Below are 22,314 nucleotides of genomic sequence, written 5' to 3' on the forward strand. Positions count from 1 at the left end.
TGGCGAGACCAAAATAAATAAATAAATAAAGGCTACCACTACTAGACAGTAACTGGGAGTCCTTGTGCAAATCTTTAAACCTCACTGGAACTTGGTTTTCTCACCCTCAAATAATAACAACAAAGGTATCGTAAGCACCAAATACTATACATATACTACCTAATACCATTATAATTTCAGTGCTGCCTGTTCATGAGGACATAGTTGTTTCCTTTGTGGGGGAGGAACTGAGTTATTTATAATGTGCAACCAGCAGTTCGCATCTCTCAAACCCACTATCTTCCCCAAACTCCTTTTCTATTAATTATGACAAAAAAAGAAACACATTCATCTTCATCTCAGAGGTTCAAAAAGGTCTATAAATGCTACAAATATTCATGTGAGTTGGGTTCTTCTTTCTTTATCTCTCTACATTCTCTTTTCCTCCCAAATCCAATTTGCCTTCACCAAAGAGCTCTCACCCATTGTGTGTAACCAGGCACTGCCGCAGTCCCAGCTTGCGGAAGATATCTACCACGATCTCCATGGGTGTAAGGTCAGTCACAGTGAAGGGGCTGAGATCCAGGATGTTCCGAAGCTTGAGGGTAGGTGGGGTGTATGGTGGCACTGGAGGAGAATGCTCGGTGAAATAAATGACAGAAGTGCTCACAACTCCATCCTGTTTTTTTCGAGCATTTTCTATTTGAAAAGTAGAAAACAAAAGGTTGAAAAAGGAAGGACTACTTCTAAACTTCTGGCCCCTAACCAGTCCCCTCTCCACTCTGTCCTTCCCCTTTTCACGCATGCACGCATGCTTAGTGATTGATTGACTGTATAGTTGATTTACAATGTTGTGTTAGTTTCAGGTGTACAGCAAAGTGATTCAGTTTTATATATATGTATATATACATATAATTATATATATATATCGATATATATAAACATTCTTTTTCAGATTCTTTCCCATTACAGGTTATTACAAGATACTGAATATACTTCCCTGTGCCATACAGTAGCCTTGTTGTTTATCTATTTTATATATAGTAGTGTGTACCTGTTAATCCCAAACTCCTAATTTATCCCTCCCTTCCCCTCATGCATATTTATTTATTTCCATAGTGGATTCCCTTATCCCATTTCTGAAATCCTTACCAATTGAAATAATGAGGTCTCTTCGGAGGACAAAACCCACAAGTCTTTGGGACTCCCGGGACACCACAACTGGGAAGCCACTGTAAGTGGTTTCACTGATTATGGTCTCTACGTCTTCCACGGTCATACTGTCCTGAGTAAGGACAGTCAACAAAGGATCATTTCTCCGGGGTTTCATCACATCCATTGCCAGGGTCTTGTGAGCAAACTCTTCTTTGGCTTCAAGAAAGGGGTATCCATTGAGACGGATGTGGGCATCATAGATGCCCTCCCGCCCAAGAGCATCTGCCACCCACTTGCTTGTCATGGCTGCGGCCATCAGAGGCACAATGTATTCCAAGCCACCAGTTAGTTCAAACATTATGACAACAAGAGAAACAGTCATCCGAGTCACCCCGCCTGCAAAAAACAGACACAGGCTACTTACTGAAGGGAGCAAAAGTATAGGATTCATTACAGTTATGGGCCTGTCACAGGCCCCATCCAGAAAAAGCTACTTACCAGAAACATCACTAAAAGGAGGCCTCACCTATAGACCCCTGCAACTGCATTCAAGCAAGTTTACAGTGAACATGAGTCAGACTTCTAAAAATAATCTCTACAAAAGTACAAGATACCTCCTTCATTCTTCTTCTTTTTTTCATTTGTCTGTTGCTCCCCACCCCCCAATTATATAAGTAATTGCATAAGATCTCTATGATTTGTGTAACACTACAGATACGAGAGGTTCTCTGGGATGTGCAGGCCCACTGTGGAAAGATCAGAAAATACATATATTTTTAAAGTATATAAAAGAAAGCCATTATCCATAAGCTCACTGTCTAGAAATATGCTGAGTAAAAATTTCAAATGACTTTTTTCAAAAACGTATGTTTTTATACAGATGAACTCATATTATACGTTTAAATTCCCCACCATGCTTTTTCTCCTAACTTTATATTAGGAATACTTTGTATATTAGTACAAATGTATTTAAAGATATTAAACGTATTAGCATCACATTCAGTGGCTGTATGGTATGGCATTATATGGACGTACTATACCATAATTTATTTAACCAGTCCCTTATTGTGCTTTTAGGTTGATTCCAGTTATTTGCTATTACACATAATACCATGATGCACATTCTTGTGCAGATCATCTTTGCCCAAATTTCTGATTATTTCCTCAATATGACGGAATTTGAGAGAAGAATTACTCTCAAAGGGGAGGAATGGAGATATACGGTAAAGAATGCTTTCTTAAAGCACTTGAAAATGGCAAGCCCAACAAGAAAGGGAGAGTCATCTTTTAAAAAATCTACAGTCGGGCTTCCCTGGTGGCGCAGTGGTTGAGAGTCCGCCTGCTGATGCAGGGGACACGGGTTCGTGCCCCGGTCCGGGAAGATCCCACGTGCCGCGGAGCGGCTGGGCCCGTGAGCCATGGCCGCTGGGCCTGCACGTCCGGAGCCTGTGCTCTGCAACGGGAGAGGCCACAACGGTGAGAGGCCCGCATACCGCAAAAAAAAAAAAAAAAAAAATCTACAGTCAATTGTGTTTAATATCACTTGTCTTTATAATGCCACCTGGGTAGCAAACTCTTTGGAATCAATGCAAACAGTACTCACCCAAGCAGGCTGCAGCCCCAACCATCGCATAAAGGCCAGGGGTGATACAATCCGCTCCTTGACTGCACCAGCTATTGAAGATGGCCCAGTCATGGTGGTAATAAGCCAGCTGTTCCATCCCTACTCCCAAAAGCCGACCCGCTATAGCACCAACAGCCATGCTAGGGATAAAGAGGCCAGAAGGGATCTGCAAAGAGAAAGCAAAAGATGGTCAGTGAGAAGTGACGTGATCGTCCGGCACATGGTAAGGGCTAGAGGACTGACCCTCTGCGAAGCGAACAGGCCAATGACAATTTAACTATGCACTACGCTAGCAAGTGGCCGCAAAGATTTGTGTAACACTACAGGGACTAGAGGTTCTCTGGAACGTGCAGGCAAGGACGACTGCAAAGACGCTTACCCTGATTCGGGGTCCATCAGGCAAGAGCCTGAACTCTCCAGACCAACACAGAACTGGAGGCAGAAATTAAGCCTTTCCCAAAGAAAAAGGAAAATAGATGGAGTTTCTCATATATGCAGACATTTTCCCCAATTTTGAATTCTAATCAACAACAATTACCCTTTATTGACTATCTACAATGTTCAATGCTGGATGCTCTATGGACCAGATTTCATGGGTTCTTTACAACCACCCCAGGAGGCAGGTGTTATAATTCCCAACTCGCAAAGGACCTAAGGTGTAGAGAGGTTAAGGAACTCACCCAAGGCCAAGATTTAGTAAACGCTGGTACTGCGGTTTAAATGCAATGCTTGTAACCACTCTCATGTATTGAATCTTGACCCATTACTCACACAAAAAGGATGGCACATGAGGTTTCAGTTTATTTTAACAGTATAAAGAAAGAATAAATGATTAAGTTTTCTTAATGAGATAGTGACTATGGTTGCATGACTGTCCCAAAAAGGAACCCCCATCTGTCTCCCCACTCTTTTTTTTTAACACCTTTATTGGGAGTATAATTGCTTTACAATGGTGTGTTAGTTTCTGCTTTATAACAAAGTGAATCAGTTATACATATACATATGTTCCCATATCTCTTCCCTCTTGTGTCTCCCTCCCTCCCACCCTCCCTATCCCACCCCTCTAGGTGGTCAAAAAGCACCGAGCTGATCTCCCAGTGCTATGCGGCTGCTTCCCACTAGCTATCTATTTTACGTTTGGTAGTGTATATATGTCCATGCCACTGGAAGCAACCTAAGTGTCCATCATCGGATGAATGGATAAAGAAGATGTGGCACATATATACAATGGAATCTTACTCAGCCATAAAAAGAAACGAAATTGAGTTATTTGTAGTGAGGTGAATGGACCTAGAGTCTGTCATACAGAGTAAGTAAGTCAGAAAGAGAAAAACAAATACCGTATGCTAACACATATATATGGAATCTAAGAAAAAAAAAAGGTCATGAAGAACCTAGGGGTAAGACGGGAATAAAGACACAGACCTACTAGAGAATGGACTTGAGGATATGGGGAGGGGGAAGGGTAAGCTGTCCCCACTCTTTTTTTGACTCCTAGGATACAATAGTGCATTCTCAATTTTCTGTGCTAGGAGAGGGAAAATGATGACAGAGATAATCCAAACAGCAGATTATTTTAAAATAGCTTGTATTCAATTCTGGAATATATTTGAATCAGGGTGGGTCTGATGGTCTGCAAATTCACTTTAGATGAAAGAATGAAGCCACGAGGTAAAAAGTAACTCAAGAAGCACTGCAAATCTGTCCAGGGTGTTGAGGAGGATGCATATCAATTCAGAGATTACACTACTGCCTAAACCGACTTGCTGGCTCTTATTTTCTGGTTTGAATCTCCATTTCCCTAGAGAAGAGGAAATACCTTGGTAGCTGAGTGCTGAAAAAAGAAACAAACAAATGAAAACCAAGGAAGAGGAGGAAAATACTTTACAAATTTTCCTTCCTGGTTTCTTCTGACACACGGAAATGATAATGGGTACTGAAAATAAAAGATGCTGGCCTAATACCAGCTGTTGATAATCTAAATACTAATTTAGGATCACCTGTGAAGTTCTTGATAATTGGACACTGATAACTGTAAAAAATACATTTAGCTACCTATTGGGTTGAGCCATATGAAATTGCTATTTTAGTGGTCAAAATGGTCGGCAACTTCTTTTGGTTCAACCTACTATCTTGCTTTATTCGTAACTCTAAAGCCACTTTATAAGGACCAAAAATGTGTTGGTCAGATATTGTTTTGATATAAAATGCACTGGAATAAATACCTCAGCATCCTTTTTGAGAGGCAAAATATGTTTTCCACAGAAGAGGAGAAAATGTTTCTACTCGAAATCTCATCACTGAGGTTTGCATTTGGCCTAAAACTGGGCTTGCACAGTTTTAGATAGAGGTACAATCATCTAAGAAGTTATGAGAACACATGGGGGTAAAAAGGGATTTGGGTCTTTGAAGTTGGATGCGCCATACGAACTATGAGAATCGTGCACTATCTTGGCTTTGCCCTCCAAACTTACAGCCACACAAATTCCACCAAGGACCAAAAGAATCTCCTCACCTTCATGCCAAAAGTGAATATAGTGATGACAATTTTCAGTATGAGTGTCAAGGCCAGCTGCCACATTGCGCTGTAGACTCCCACACCAGCTGGTCTGTCGGGCAGCTCACCCGCCTTGCTTGTGTTGAAACGGTTCTCATAATCACAGAGCTTAGAGGAGTCCAGAAGGCCACAGTCATTGAACAGCTCAGAAATGAGCTCACTTGTGCTCATACGGGTGTACTCATTGGGGAAAGCCAGGATGGCAGTGATGGCCGTCATGACGAGTACCTCTATGACAGGATACTTGCCCAACTGGGTGGTCTTACGCTTCCGACACCAGGCAATATTGGTGCGGATAAACAAAGCTCCCCACAGACCACCAAATATGCCCAACAGAATGAAGGGCACGAGCTCAAAGAGATGCCATGGGGTGTGAAACTCCACATAAAATAGAACCAGGCGGCTGTTCCCAAACGGATTGATGGAGCGCAGAGTGAATGCTGCCACTAAAGCAGCAAAAAACGAACGCCACAGTGTTTTGAGGGGAAAGTAGTAGCTGACCTATAAGAGAGAAAATGAGAAAGTAAGCTCAGTCAACGTGCATAAACTGGGGTGAAAACTGGTGCTGCAGGAATTAGAGTTGAGGATGAAAATGGCCTGGAGATCTCCGGCCCCGTGGCAAAGCACTGGAGTTGGGCAGAGCACTTTGGGACTGCAATGTACACAGACAATGGCCAGAATTCCTGGCACAAAATCATGTGCGTGGCTCTACAGACAGATAAAAGTATTACCTCTTCCAGGCTGAATAATACTCCGCCAATAGGTGCCCCAAAGGCTACAGATACACCGGCTGCAGCTGCAGCTGACAAGACCTATGATGCAAAACCCAAAATTAGTGAATAGATCAAGGCCACTTTCCTACCTTCAATCACATTTTAAAAAGGAATGTTAGTGGTTACTAAATAAAAAAACAATTTTATATGCTCCATATCCAGTTTATCAAAAATGAAGTTCAATGTATATTTACTTTGAGAGCAAACACTGTATGCTGAATTTTGAACACGTGGTTCACATGCTGGTACATGTAGAGGGCCTTCCTTCATAATTAATTTAGGCATGTACTTGATCCCAAATTATGCCCCCATCCCCAACACTCCCAATTCCGTAACTGATTTTGAGTCTGCAGACCTATTTATCACCTAAATGAAATACTTCCAGTGATGTATTTACATAGCACTTTCTTTATAAAGGAAAGCTTTTAAAATGAGATTTTAAAGGTTCTAATGATACAAAACTGAAGTAACGATTGGCTCACAGCTAGTCAGAAGTTGAAAATATTCAGACAATAAGTATTTAGAGTTTCCTGTACTATGTGTCCTACTCCATGCCTAGTGACCTATGGAAACAGAAGTGGGGGGGGACTAGAGGCAAAATTGGCGATAGATTTTGAAAGGAAGAGAAGACCTAAATGTGTTTAGGTGTAGCAAGGAAAAGGGTGAGGAGGGAGGGGAAGAGGAAGAAGCTGTGAGAGAGAAATTAAAAGGGACAAGGAGATGGGGAAAGAGAGCAAGTGATATTTCGAGAGCACCATCTTTGTATGTCATAGGCATTGGCATGTGTATGTAAAAGGTGCATGACAAACACACCAGAATTAATAGAAGGATAAAGTCCTTTCATTGGATTCTGGTTGCTGTGGGGTGGTATATAATTTGTGGTAGTGAGGAACTATTTTTAAAAGGAAGTTGAATAAAATTAAGAGTTTTTGAAGAAAAAATGGTTCTTGGCAAAAATAAATAGGCAGGTTTCTCTGGGAGTGCAGGATGGCCAAAGAAAATGAAGGGGGTGGGGGGGGGAAGAGTGATCTCTGGTGCTAGCTGGGGAGGACTTTGAAATTCAAGGCTAGAATGACTTTCATCTGAGAAGGAAGAGGACATTTAACATGGAACTTGAGAAAGGGGATTTCAGTGACTTTGTTTAGGTTGAATTATGAGGGAGAAGAAAGAATCGAAGTGGCCTATTTGCCTTAATATTATGTTGTAGAGTAGGGTCTATCTACACCCTACCGTCTCAAATCTCTATTTTACTCTCAACCATCTGGCCACTTTGACAAGGCCCTGGGACATAAAAGGGTTACTGCTGATGGTGAGAACAACAGGAAAAAATAACTGCGAAGTCTGAATAAGCAATAGGAAGTGAATGACATTCAAATATTCATGAGTTTAGTTAGAAATATATATGACATCTGTACAGAGAACCAGCCAAATCAAACTCCTCTCTTATTTTATAAAGAACTATTTGAACAAAAATGCCAATTTTTATGGAATGGAAGTAACCAGCAATCTACAGTTTCAAAGTTACCTCTACCTATGCAAAACCAGCAACAATCAACACTTTACTCTTGACAGTTAAAATGGTTTTTTTTTCATGTCTTTAGCTTCTGTTATACATTATTCCTGTCTAACAACCTCACTAATTTAATACTGCCTTTATGTCCCTCTACATTTGACAGATAGGTAAACAACCTACTCAGATTTCCCCCTCTCTCTCCTGCTAGCCTACCTCTCCTGCCAGGAACATTCCCCCTTGAACTATCAAAATGTATTCCATATTTGAAATTTCAACATGTTTGAGTTTCCTTCCGAGTGTTACGGTGAATTTTGTTTTGTTTTGTTTTGTTTTCAGAACAAATAATTAGGTTCCAATTTTGTGAAAAATCCTTTCCAATGAAATGACCTTGGTCTCGACCCATTCCATATGTGATTTCTTTGTAATTCAAGGAAAATAGAGCAAGAACCATTTTCTTAAATCCTTAATTATAGCAGGACAAAAGTAACCAATGACTTGGAACTTTTAAAAAAATGTTCTTCCTCCTCAAAATGACATACATTAACAACTGTATAAACACGAGAACAACTATAGAGATGCTGCAGCAGGGTTAATTTAGCGGGGTTGAGCCAGAAGACAAGGGAGAGAGAGATCCAATACAGAGAGAAACCAATGCAGCGTCCTGTTAGGTAGAAATAAAAGATGGAAAAGCTGGCATCTTAAACACATGCTGAATTTTATATTCTTTCACAGGGATAAAAAACTTTCTTTTAAAATAATCTTCCATTAGTTTTGTACTTATTTTGTAATAGAAATAGCACATGCTTGTATAGAACTATACATAATAAAAAGTTGACGTCCTTACTTCTCCCTCACTTTCCCCCTCACCAGAGGTAGACATTTTTTAACAGTTTGGGGTGAAACCACTTTCCAGTCATTTTCTTTCTAGGTGCATATATACATACTTTTCAAAAACATTAACTGATTTTTACTATACACATTATTCTGAGATTGGCTTCTAAAAGTTTAATGGTATTTTATAGCCATCATTCCATGTGAGTATACATAGCATTATCTCATTCTTTTTAACAGTTGCACAGTATTCTAGAGTATGGACAGAATATTGTTTATTTAATCAGTCCCCCATTGATGGACATTTTGATTGCTTCAGTTTTTCACGATGTTGACAGATGCTTCACTGTCCATCCCTATACATCTTTGTGCACACATGGTAGGATGTCTGTAGGATACATTTCTAGAAGTGGAACTTCTGGGTCAAAGGGCATTTGCATTAACACTGGTAGAATCTCCCAACTCTCATCCCTAAGGTTGTACCATTTATGCTCTCACCAAAAAAGAGACTATTAAGGCCGTTTGTTATTACCTCTCTGCGTTTGGCTTCATTCTTCCTGTATTTGTTGAAGCAGTGGCACAGGATGTTCCCACAGCAGCAAGCCACGTGCACTAGGGGGCCCTCTTTGCCCAAGCTCAGGCCAGATGACACTGCCAGCACCAGTGTTATGGTTTTGATAATCAGGGTCCACTTACCCAAATAGCCCCTAATAATGAAACCACTCAAGATAGTTTTTATCTGCAGGTCAAACACAGAGAGATTGAATACAGACTAAGTAAGGAAACAAGGCTAAGAAGCTATAAATCTGGTCCTCGTTATAGAAACTGCACCTTTTGAAAACAACTGATATATAAATGCTTGACCCACAGTGATCCCAGTTTGGGAGGGAGCCCAGCAGCCCAAGAAAGTGAGAAATGTTCTTTAAACTTTCATGTTCCTTTTTTTCTTTTTGGCCATGTGATAGCTGGGCAAGGTAGTATTGTAAGTATGAGAGTGCATTGTATGGAGAAGGGGCGGCAGAGGGAGGGTGTTTCCCTTACTTAATCCTTACACGCTAGTATAGCCCTGACTCTCTACCAAGGAATCTGTAACAATGACTTGGTCAGGAAACAGAGAGGGGGCAAGGTCATCCAGGTAACCTAAAATCTCTGTGGTTTCAGTCACTGTCAAGCAATCTAAACCAAAAGTACTTAGAAATAGGGTTTTAGTCACCCTCCTTCTAGCCCAAATCATATTGCAGGAAATGTAGCAAAACGGTTTTATTTCTTCTGCTCTAACAAAGTTGACAATACCACTATTTTTTCAGACCAGAAGCCTGGGATCTACCCTAGGAGCTTCTTGGTTAGGGAGTCGGGGAGGTCTTCAGGGGCCTGGTTCACCAGGAACCCGGAGGAGGCTAGGAATCAACTCCCTTTATTTATTTATTTTAAAAATATTTATTTTTTTTTTTAATTTTTTTATTTATGGCTGTGTAGGGTCTTTGTTGCTGTGCTCAGGCTTTCTCTAGTTGCGGCGAGCAGGGGCTACTCTTTGTTGCGGTGCACAGGCTTTCTCTAGCTGCGGCGAGCAGGGGCTACTCTTTGTTGCGGTGCACAGGCTTCTCATTGTAGTGGCTTCTCTTGTTGCGGAGCATGGGCTCTAGGCGCGCGGGCTTCGGTAGTTGTGGCTCTCAGGCTCTAGAGCGCAGGCTCAGTAGTTGTGGCACACGGGCTTAGTTGCTCCGTGGCATGTGGGATCTTCCTGGACCAGGGATCAAACCCGTGTCCCCTGCATTGGCAGGCGGATTTTTAACCACTGCCCCACCAGGAAGTCCCTCAACTCCCTTTAATGTCCAGGTAGCCCAGCCTGGGAGGAGACTTAACGGAAGATCTAGAGAGGCCCTAGATTGCCTCGTGATCTGATCCTGCTTGATATTCAACTGTGGTATATGCTGGAATACATATTAAATCGTTTTAACTAAAAAGGATTCATTATTGTTACCATTTATAAACCATTTTAGAGACTCACCTCAGGGATTCCGGAGCCACAGGCGTACGGTGCGAACACCTTGACAAGAGATACGGCAAGGAAGGCAAATAGGAGAGCCCAGAGGACATACATGAAGTAATTGACTATGTAAGCAAAGGCTCCCTGGAACAGGGGAAAAAGAAAGACGCTTGTTTTAGCCCAGACAGCCTCAGTGAGGCATGCATCTCTTCTGAGGAATGGGTTTTCAGGAGAGGAGGTCAGAAAGAAAAAAAAAAACAATATTAAATTGCTCAAGATGTTCCTTCCCAGACTGTCAGCAAAGCAACTGTCAGCCCACTTGCTACTGAAAATGAGAGGCTTTGTTACACCCAGAGGACACTGACAATGCCTTCTAAGGATGGACAAGAACGAAGAAGCAAATTCACTTTCTATATGAGTGCTTTGATAGATTTTGTAGTCAAATATATATGATACTATGTCAATTTCATTAAGAGTCTTAACAGCCCCTTTATTGGAATGGCTGAACCTTGACTACACATTTGAAGTGAAGACTGGCTCCAGAGTTCCATTAAATTCATCCTTGCCTACTACCTACCTTGGTGTCAAATTCTCATAGGTTAGAGTATCTAAAATTCTTTGGTGTTTTTCTTAAAATAAGCAATGACATTCTGTAGAGACCACCACATCTTTGAGAGAATTTTGCCACTGTCGTAGCAAAGGTGTAGTTGCTGAGTGGCAACAAGAAAATGCAGTAGAAAGTTTTGGGCTCTGACCATCAAACAAAACCAGTGAGATGCAAGATATCCCAAAGAATAAAACAGCAACAGCTATTTTTAAAAATGGAGAGAATATACTTATGAGACTATCCCCCTATTATAATGAAATCTGCCAGAAATCTAATTTTGACCACTAGCAAGCATTCACCAACATTAAAGGGCTCGCAAAATAGCTATGCCTTACAAAAAAAGATATTTTGAACACTACCAGATGATGCTTGCTCATAGAAACATTTGAAGTTGAAACTCACTCAAATTACATGAAACACAAAACTCAAGGGACTTTCGACTTTTTAAAACCTAAAACACTATCAAAATAATTCATTGACCTAGACAAGGAGAACCAAAATGCTCAGGTTTTTTCTGAGTTATAATTTTGACACAGGTTTCCCATTATTTTAGTCCCTCAGAGGAACAAATAATTGCTCTCTTGGCCTTTAGAATGTAGCTAGGGAGGAAGAATACTCTAGAAGTAGGAGACAAAGAGGAAAAGGGAGGGAAAGGGGAAGTAGCTGAAACTGACTAGAGGCAGAGACCAGGAGGTCAAGTTCTTGGCAGGAGAACTCTTCTTAAAACCTAGAAGACTCTTTTCCCAGGCAAGAATTTCATTCATTAAAAGGAGGCCCAGAGAAAGTTGTCACTTGTGCAAATCTCCGGCTCCAGTTTGAAAGCTATGGTTGGAACACTTAAACACATGCACACAGCTCTCAAGGAGTAGCATGGGGGAGCCTTGTTGTGATGGAACAGTAGTTCTACATCTTGATTGTGGTGGTGGCTACACAAATCTACACATGTGCTAAAACTGTGGAGAACTACACACACACACACACACACACACACACACACACAGAGACTCACCCTAAATCCGGAGCTTCTCAAACTTTTCAACCCAAGTACATACTCCTAATCTAGGAGAGAGGATAGGGGGTGGGGTACCCAGAGCAGAGCTGAAATAGATATTCTGTTTTATCTTAAACATAGGACTTTTGCATTCCTTTTTAATGATTGTTTACATTTAATTTTTGAAAAAAATTTTCTTCCAAATACTGATCAGGAAAAACTGATATTCTGGGAAAGCACATAGCATGTATCCTGAGGTTTCACATACCCTCTGGTACGCTGACCTAACCCCAGTCTGAGAAGCACAGACTTAAACCCTCTCACACATACAGTATGTAGCTAAGCCAAGCCAATATGCACAGTCAGATATATGTACATAAACACTCTTATTTCTGACTTTATTATTTTCTTATCCTTCTCTTACCTTCACTGAATCTGTGGGGGTGTGTGCCATTTCAAATTGTTTGTGGACCAAAGTAGGTACGAAAATAAATTTTAAAAGTACAAACAAACATCCTAGTCTTGTCCCCCTCACTTTACCAACAGAGTAGATGAGGAGTGAGCTGAGATAGTACCTGTTTTAGTTGGTGGAAGCCAGAGTGGAATTGGGAGTTGAGAGTTGTTTTGTGTGCTTTCGTGTTTAGTAGGAGAGATCTAACATACAAACCAAATGGTAAGAGAAAGGTAAGGAACCAAAAAACAAAATTACTTTTACATCCAAAAAGATATGCTAAAAGACAATGACAGATGAACATTTTAATTTAATCTCAAAATGTATGGGCAATTTTATTCCTGGGTTTCTGTTATTTTGCTATGGAATGTATCATAATTTTTTTAATGTTCTAATGCAACGCTCAGGGAAAAATCGCTTGAACACATTTTTAACCCATTCCATCCTTTGTTAGAAATTATAGCTTACCTGTTGGCTGACTCTGACATTTCTACGGAAATAGCTAGAGAAAGATTCAGTCACACGGTGTACTAACAACTAAGAAGAAACATCAGGCTTGTTTAAAACAAGCAAAACATTTTAAGTTGTTGTGTAAGCATCAAAACACTCCACATGTCAGAAGAGATAGAAATAGGACTGCACTTAAACCACAGAGAAAGGCAGCTGGCACTGGTTCCCCTTTTCATGAAAAGGAAAATAAAGGAAGCTTCCACATTTGCCACAGGGACAGTATAAGAAATGAAGTAAATGTAAGAATAATTAAATCAGTGGTTCAGAAATCTTCACTACGTGTTACCTCATTCGTGCTGATGATAAGCTGGGACCAGCTATTCCACTCTGGGCATTTGTCTCTGTCTTCAAAGGTGACGTGCTGGGAGTTCCAGCAACAGTGTTCATGGTTAAACCAGATTCCCCCTGTGCATATACCTTCTTTTAAGTCTGTCATCCAGTGAGCAGAGATGTCTATCAAGCCAGCTAGGGAACCTGATTTGAGGGGAGGGAAGGAAAGGCCACAGTTGTCAGAGAAAATAAGGGAAAAGGAATCAAAATAATGGACAAGTATATACTTTCTCATTCCATCTGCAACCTCCTTCTGATTGTCTGTCTGCTTGCTTTTCACCTTTTATCTCTAATGGATTTTACCTGTTATTAAATGCCTGTTCAAGAGGGGAAAAAATAACAACAACAACATTGTCCGCATTAAACACTGTGTGTGCAGGATCTTTATTGTATATGGGAAACTTAGAGGAGAGCAAAGTGGTGGGGTGGGAGCAAGGGGCGAGTGGATTTGACTTTTAGCTGCTTCCCCTGGCAAAGACTCTGCTTTGACTTAGAGTTGATGAATACTGATCCATAAAGACGGTCAAGTTTCTTAAAGTTTATTTTATTCTCACTTTATACATAAAACTGAGAAAATGTGAATTGCCCATGTTGAAGAATATTATATGATATTTATTTGAGATGGCTTGCCAAGGGCAGTTGAACACTATGAGGAAAAGGGCTCAGTCTCCATGCCGATTTGGCTCCAGCAGCGAGGGAATTTGAGTGGTGGCAGGAAGGCATTCTAGGCTAAGGGAACTGAAGTTATAAAAGCACAAACTGTGATGTACATGGAAGATTAGATGAAGCTGTAGGTAGGCTGAAGCCTCCTGAGCCTAGGATGTGAACATTCTGAAGTTTTCTTAGTGACAAGGAGCAAATAATATTTTATACAGAACGTTCCTCAAAGAAAATTATGAGAAAATGAATGGGGACTAATGCACTGCGGCTAATAGACTGATAGGGTTAAGATAGTTATAGTACTTTCAATTCTGCCCTTCTCATCATTTCTGCTGTCCAGATGAAGAAACGCTGGCATAAAGAAATTAAATGGTCTAGAATCGTGCTTTAGGGAAATAGCAAAGACATCATAAAATTCACAGCCCCTGAATTCCCAGACTGTTCCTGCATTCTGACACACTGCTTCTATTGTTGCTCTCCAATGCTTAAAAACAAAATACCCTGTGTGTATGAGGGAAAGAAAAATATTCACTGACCACCTAGTGACAAGACATACATTAAAAAGTTGAGGATATTACGCCTCCGTTCCAACAGGCCATGTCACGTGTATGTTTTGGTAGGTGCTAAAAGTGTTAACACACTCTCTTAGTTATTTACATATTTGAATAACCTAGTCAAATCTAACAAATTATTTGACACCTACTCTTGGCCACTCCAGTTCCTGCTGTCTCTTCCTTCTAACTCGTATTGCACTTACTGCCTGGATTCAGAAAACTAACACGATGTTAAAGGGTTTGGCTAATTCTCTGGTTGTTTCACGTGTGCATGTCTTATTCTACCTAACACTGGTACCCTCCATCCTATCTTCCCGTCTACATCTCCTTCTCCTTCTTTTCCCAATTGGCTCTTTCCTCTCTGGTTACAAATATTAGCAGGTTTCCCCTACCCTAAAGAATGAAATGCTTCCCCTTGTCTATGCTACCATTTCAAGCTTCTGTCCTTTCTCTCCTTCCAGTGACTACCCAGTATCCCCAAAACTTCTACAATGGTTGCCTTCCCTTGAAATCTGGTTCCTGGGTACTCCCTGGTGATCCAGTGGTTAGGACTTGGCGCTTTCACTGCAGGGGCCTGGGTTCGATCCCTGGTAGGGGAACTAAGATTCTGTAAGCCGCGTAGCACAGCCAAGAAAAAAAAAAAAGAAATCTGGCTCCTAATATTTATCTGAGATGCTTTTTCAAGGTCACTGGTATCCTCCTAACTGCTAAACTACATAACCTTTTCTCAGCCCCCTTCCTTCTTGTCAGCTTCTGTGCAATACTCGACATTACAGACCACTCAATCTATTATAAGCCAGCTCTAAATTGTCCAGACCACGTCTCTCTTCTGTGCGAGCCAGAAAAGGGACAGCATTAACACCCTAGACCATGGGTTGGCAAACTATGGCCCGAGGGTCAAATCTGCCTCTGTGTTTTTAAATAGAGTTTTTCTTGGTCACAGTCCAGCTCGTTTATTTTCCTACTTTCTATGGCTACATTCTTGCTATACAGACAATTTGGCCCACAAATCCTAAAATATTTACTATCTGGCCCTTTACAGAAAAGGCTTGCTGACCCCTGGCCCAGATAATCTTTGAAAACTCTGCTATGGATGAACCATTTCTCATTTGCTGCGATCATTTTATACTCCATGGCTCATGAATTATCTCTAGGTAACAGCAGCATTGTGAACAACTGGGCACTGTGTTGAGTGCTTTATCGCTGTATTTCATTCAATTCTCGCAACAAACTTGTAATATAGGTACTCTTATCCCCATTTTACAAGTCAGTAAACTAAAACTTCCAAGGGTTAAGAAACTTGCCTGAAGTCACAAAACTAGCAAGCGGTGGGGCTGGGATTCAAATCCAGGTAGCCATAAACTAGAGCCTGTGCTATTAACTACCATTCCATCCCAACCGCCATCCAATTTCCCACCTTTTATTTTAGCTCAATATTCTAAATCTTCCTAGGCCCATCTTCTAAGGCCACAAGGATATAAGTCTCAGCATCTCTGCCTGGTATTCTTGGCTTTCTGCTTTCCCCATGGGAGGGGAAGCCTGCTTGGGAACCTGCTTTAAAGCTGTATTGCATAGCAAGTGTGCTATTCGTGTTTAAGATTATATATTATTTGGAGTGGCTTAGGAGGTTGATGGAGAATATAGGAAAAGGTGGTACCATCCCAGTCCTCGGCCACCATGAAAGAGTAAGAATTTAGGCCCCCTAAGGGTATGAGCCATATCTTACATGCTTTTCTTTACTCCCAAATGAGAGAGTAGATATTTAAGAAATAGCTACAAAAATCTCTCAGGAAGTCCTCTTCTACATGTTCTTTCCTAAACCCCATGCTTACTAATATGTTAAAAAAAAAAAGGGGGGGGGAATTCCCTGGCTGTCCAGTGGTTAGGACTCAGCGCTTTCACTGCTAGGGCACGGGTTCAATCCCTGGTCGGGGATCAAGATCCTGCAAGCCACGCGGCATGGCAAAAAAACAAAAACAAAAACCAAAAAAAAAACCCTGTCTCTAATAGAAAGGTTCTTCCTCAAGACAAGCACCAAAAGGCAGTACTAACAGCACCTTTAAATGGATACAATATTTTATAGCATACAAATGCACTTAAATGCATTTCCTCATTTAGCCTCATTTATTTAAGGAAGGAGATGAGGTATTACTACCTCTTTATAGACGGGGACATCAAGCTTCCCAAAGGTCCACGAACAATTCCGTTCATGTAGGAAAACAGTAAAGCACAGTATTCAATTCAGTTCATGACTTGGGAGAGGGGCACACCACAATTTTAGGAGATTTGTTTAGAAAGCTCACATGGTTTACCATACCTGATAAAAGCCCAATAAGTAGCATCAACAACCAGCCAGAAAAAGCATCGCTCACACTGTGAATTAAGGCCCATGTTGACTCCTTGCTTTTATTGGTAATCTAGGGAGAAATGAGAAAACATTGATACATTCTACACACACTCTTGCTTTTTTACCTCAAACTGTGCGATAAAGAAACACAAAGACAAACCTATTCATTGGGAATAGAGTCCAATTTAGAGTTACTTCTCAAATCTTTGGCTGAACCAACGCCACCGCGAACTTTGAGCTTTATTGAACCCTGTCTTACTGAACCCACCTTCATCTCCAGTATTGCAATGTCTGCAAGTACCTTATTCAGGACTTCCCTATTAGCTGCTAAATTCTTATAACATCAATCTGTTTTGCTTATTGCAGCGGTCTCTTTCTAGCCTGGACATCAGATAGTCCAAAGATGGTCTCTTGACTCACAGCAAATAGTTTGATTGTTTTTCAAAGAATAAACGAACACGGGCTTATCTGAGGGGTTAAAAGTACAATTTGTGGTTTTCTACCTGGGGCTGTGCTTCAGGTCAGGCAAATTCCAAGACGTGATACCACAAACCTCTTACTGTACAGTGATCACAGATGCTAAATGATATCAGGGATGATCTCTTTCATTTTCAAAAACCTGCTGGGAAGATCTGCAGCTTTCAAGAGGTGCAGAAACTTTTACCTTTTAGGTCCTAGCCTTGTTAATTTAACCCTTCAGTGCCCACACTTCAAAACCAAGCATTCTAACAGCTTTGTCATTAGTACTTCCCCCTTCTCTGTACCTGTTTCTTTTTTTTTTTTTTTTTTTTTGGCGGTACGTGGGCCTCTCACTGTTGTGGCCTTTCCCGTTGCGGAGCACAGGCTCCGGACGCGCAGGATCAGCGGCCATGGGCTCCGGACGCGCAGGCTCATGGGCCCAGCTGCTCCGCGGCATGTGGGATCTTCCCGGACTGGGGCTCGAACCCATGTCCCCTGCATTGGCAGGTGGACTCTCAACCACTGCGCCACCAGGGAAGCCCTGTACCTCTATTTCTTATCTTTGAAAGTGTAAGTTAGCTACCCTATCTTGATCTGCAGTAACATCACAAGTAATAAATTATTATAAAATTTTAAAAGCAGTTTAAAATTTCATTTTGACTTATGACTTTAAGTTTCCAATTTAAGTGCTGAAAGTAGATGAGGTGATACTTTTCCCTATGACATTGTTTCCATTCAGATGATGAACAGTTAATGCTAAAAAAAGGTCACCTTTGAACATTTGATAAACACATTTTAATTGATTTTAAATTATTATTAGCTGATATAAGGTGCCTCAGATGCAACCATTTTGATATAACGGGAAATGTGCCCTTGTCATATCACAGGTGGCTTTCACAATCTGAGTAACATGTTGAATAAGCAAATGGTGACAAACTGAACTCTGAATACAGATAGCAAAAATTCTAAAGCCGTAAGATTCTATATTTTAAAGGCTGCCTGATGAATTGATATAACAGAAAGCATATGTGTGTATGTTCCCAAATAGCAGGAATCTTATAAAAAAAAAACGAATGTTTTATAGAGATCACCTTTTTGAGTTAGGAGAAGAAAACTCTATGGGATTATGACAAATCCAAGGACTACAAAGAAATTTCTCAAAACCTGTACCTGGGACAACCTGACTCCTGGGTTTAGGTGGTCTTGAGAAAGCCAGTCAGGAGCTCGGAAAGGAATGAAAAGTGATCTGAACCTGACTGCTCAGGAGATTCACTCAGGTCTAAGAGGAGGAAATCATGAATTTAGGAGAGAATGGAGTCAACTTAAAAATCGAATTTTAAATTTGGAATCAAAGCAGAAATAGTAAGGAAGAAAAAATAATCATACTTACTGTTGGCTGAAGAAATGTTCCCTACTGAATCAGGATGACTGGGGCTGGGGCCCTACCTTTTGAATAAGCTCTCTATGTGCTCCTGACACAAACTAGAAATTGTGATTCCCTGATTTAAATGATACAGAGCAATAAGTTAAAGGCAAATGACCTTGGCGGACTGCTCTGAAAAGTTTTCACAGTACTTTGAAAAGAGAAAAGTAGGGAGACACTCTTGTCATATTCAAAACAAACTGGGCCATAGCTATAAGTACCATCTATCACCTATCATATTAATGTCGTTGATTTGAATTTGATTGGTCTTGTGGTTTCGTGTGAGTTGAATGCATAAATTTGCTTTGGTTTTATGGTTGTACAAGAGCTATAATCACGGGTTTACCCTGTAAGCTTCAGTAAACACTACAGCTCTGAGATTTTTTTTCTTTTATTCCTTTAAAAAGAGCCCATTTACTTTTCTTAGGTGTAAAAATCCTGCTTCAAGGGAAAACCATAAAAGAGAGATGAGATGGGGAAGGAAGATCTTTGAAATTTAATTTGGTTCCTCCCACCAACTTTGTTTTCACCTCTCTGCACAGGCATTTATACCCAAGGATCCTTTTCAACCACTTACTATCGGGAGATAAATCATCATTAAATATAAATTCTTTTCAAAATCATATACAAGATACCTTAAAAATAAAAATATATTAAAAATAAAACCCTACATGTCCAACAGAAAACAGATTCAGCCACATCCAGTGTTGAGGGAAAGAATACATATAAAGAATCTATATCTTCAACTTCTTCTCCTGAAGTTTCCTAACACTCACTCACAAAGCATCTTTTGTCTTACCTCTCGGTGCCTATCCCGGTCTCGAGACTTCTCTCTCACCCAATCAATTGTATTGAAATCATCATAGGTCCCCACACCAGGGATTGGCTCCTCCAAGAAGTCCATCATCCTATTTGAAGAACCTATTCCTCCACCATTGTATGACTTGTCCTCTGGATTGAACAGAAAACAGACATTAGTACTTCAGACACTCTGGACATTTTTAATATCTCTTTTATGAGCACCAAGAGGTGAGCCCTTAAACTATCAGATGACTACTGTTAGGGTGTGCTGATAAAGCAGAATAATCACCTGGTCGGAACATCCATCACATTCAGAAGTTCCTGTGGCTTAGGCACAGAACGATGAGCATCTCGAGGCAGTGTGAATGGAAAGGGACGTATGAGAGCCACAGTACAAAGGGAGAATTGACAGGGGTTGAAGTTCAGTGGGAAAGGATTTGTGAAACAAAAAAACAGGAGCTTGGAGCAGCTTAGGTATTTCAGTTTCTGTTCTAGGATGAAGACAAAAGGGTCAAAGGTCTTTGCAGACAAATCAAGTCAGAAACCATTTTACATTTATAAGGCAGTAATTCCATCCTCAGAGGTGGCTTTTGCCTGAGTGGGGACTCCAAAGAAAGCATGTAGGTCTCTTTTAGAGTTAAGCTGCCTGGAATGTACATATTTCCCTTCCATAATATAAGACTTTGATTCCTGATGCCATGGGTTTGTGGAAACTTTTACTGAGTATACCAGGACAGTCTAAGATTTCCAAGTAGAGATTTTAAAAAAAGTGCATGGCTCAGAGATGACATGTTCCTCCCTGATCCTTCAACTGGAAGAAACATATCCTTTTGGCCAACAATCACAGTCCTTCACCTGCTTCGTTTTTAGCACTTCTGCTACAATTACTTAAGCAAATGCTTTATCTTCTTTTCTAGACTATAAGCTCTTTGAGGGTAGCCCTATTATCTGATTTACCATTGCCTTCTCCAGTGTCTAGCACATGGCTACGAGCCAATAAATATCAGCTGAACCCAAGTTTGTTTGATGAACAGTTGGGATGAGGGAGGAGTGTTCAAACTCAGAAGTTGCACTTACACAAGGTTCCTTAGTATTGCTTAACAAACTTCTTCAAAATATTTCCACAATCCTCTGGTGAAACAAGATTTCACTATTAAACACAAAATGTAAAACCGTATTCAGGAATGCATGCAAATGCACAATGAGGAAAAATGCAGAGTAATGCCATCAATGAACTCAACCAGCCACAGCTCACATTTGCAGCATCAACCTTGGCAGGGACAAAGTTCTATCGAGACTGTTTGGTGATGAATCCCTCTGTGAAGAAGGCCAAAGTGGGCCTGAGCTGACCCCCTCTTCCCCCATCCACACCCCCACCTTCACTCTAAACTCCTAATAGACAACTTGAGCACCCTCAAAGGATAAGTTTGAATTAACACCCAAGTTGCACCTGGTTTACAAAGTCTAAGTCTCCTGAATACCTAGTTCAGCGTACCTTTCACAAGCAACACACACACATGAAAGGAAAAGCTCTGCAGAATCCAAATCATAATAAGGGTGGGGGTGGGGTGAGGGTGGAGTGGAGGAGATGAACAAGTTAATCTTAAAACCCCTAACCAAAGTCCTTTCCATATCTTCAAGCATACCTGGCCATAAAATGGTTGGCTGCTTAATCACCAGCCCAGCATTTCCTATCATGTCAGTGGCATACTGATAAAGATTAATGCTGGTGCGTTGTTTGAGAGCTTGGAGGGAAACAGCCAACCGGGAAATGAGGGCAGAAAGAGACTAAAGTATGTGGGGCAGGGGGGAACCAAGCTGTTTCAATTCTCAAGACAAATGCTGACATGAACACAGGACACCAACCAACCAGAAACTGACTTTTTAAAGCAGGTTAATGCTTCAATTGAATTTGGTCTGGTTTAAGTGTGCTCCTTTCAGGAGAAATTTTCAAAGGATTTTGTGAAACTGATTTTTAAAAGCACCCAATAGTTACCTAACGTTACACTGTATATCAAATGAGGCCCCCAGCTGGAAGAATATTAAGACAAAATGAAGATCTGCAACAAGCTTCCTAACAGGAAAGAAAAAATCCTATTACATCACTAGGTAACATGAGCACTGCATCATCCTTCTTTGTAGATAGTCTCCTATTATAAATGCAAATTGTCAGGCAGCTCTAAAAGAGCAGGCAGTGATTAGAATCCGACAACAGACTGCTTGTGATTCTCCAGATCCCCTTCTCCCTGGGGTCACGCTTCGGTCCTTGGCCAGGCTCAAGTCTGCTTACCTTCAATCACAGCTTTCTTTTTTTCTGCCTCAAGGAAGAAATAACCTTGGCAGCCCGCATTTGCTCATTTAGGTTGAGGAGCTTTTACAGAAGGAGCCCCTGTCTGAACTGCTTTAGAAGGGCACTTGCTGCATTCTCTGCCTTTCACAGGAACAAACGCCACCTAAAGAACCACCAGTGTTCCCTGGCGGTCAGAATGTGATGTCACCGTTGGAATCACGTGACCAGACCCTTGGACCAGCCTTGGAGAAAGGAAGATTTTTAACCGAGCACAGAAGCCTTAAAGATGTAGTCTCATCTAAACAAATGTCATCAAACTTGGGGCAGTCAGGTCAGTTCAGAAAACTGGGATCCAGAAGTTTTAGTTTTCAGACCTCATTTAGCAGGAAATCTATGAAGGCAAAGTAGAAATATCAGAAAGCATTTAGAGTTACAGGGACCCTAAGTTTAAAAAAAAAAAAAAACGAGGCAG

General features: G+C 40.9%; 1 protein-coding gene across 1 annotated transcript in view; it reads right to left on the minus strand.

Annotated features, from left to right (window-relative positions):
- Positions 1-22,314, minus strand: part of CLCN5 (Cl-/H+ antiporter 5) — a 165,574-nt gene that overhangs the window by 13,494 nt on the left and 129,766 nt on the right. Inside the window, exons 5-14 of the mRNA XM_089904547.1 lie at positions 19,551-19,702; positions 16,840-16,939; positions 13,265-13,452; positions 10,441-10,563; positions 8,965-9,171; positions 6,047-6,127; positions 5,274-5,816; positions 2,738-2,924; positions 1,132-1,530; positions 462-678 (exon numbers count right to left, since the gene is read on the minus strand). Of these exons, the coding sequence (XP_089760673.1) occupies positions 462-678; positions 1,132-1,530; positions 2,738-2,924; positions 5,274-5,816; positions 6,047-6,127; positions 8,965-9,171; positions 10,441-10,563; positions 13,265-13,452; positions 16,840-16,939; positions 19,551-19,702 (2,197 nt within the window). The remainder of the gene's footprint in view (positions 1-461; positions 679-1,131; positions 1,531-2,737; positions 2,925-5,273; positions 5,817-6,046; positions 6,128-8,964; positions 9,172-10,440; positions 10,564-13,264; positions 13,453-16,839; positions 16,940-19,550; positions 19,703-22,314) is intronic.

The sequence above is a fragment of the Delphinapterus leucas genome, chromosome X (assembly GCF_059928025.1).
Source record: "Delphinapterus leucas isolate spDelLeu-1000000601 "Yukka" chromosome X, BTC_Dleu_Yukka2, whole genome shotgun sequence".
Lineage (NCBI taxonomy): Eukaryota > Metazoa > Chordata > Mammalia > Artiodactyla > Monodontidae > Delphinapterus > Delphinapterus leucas.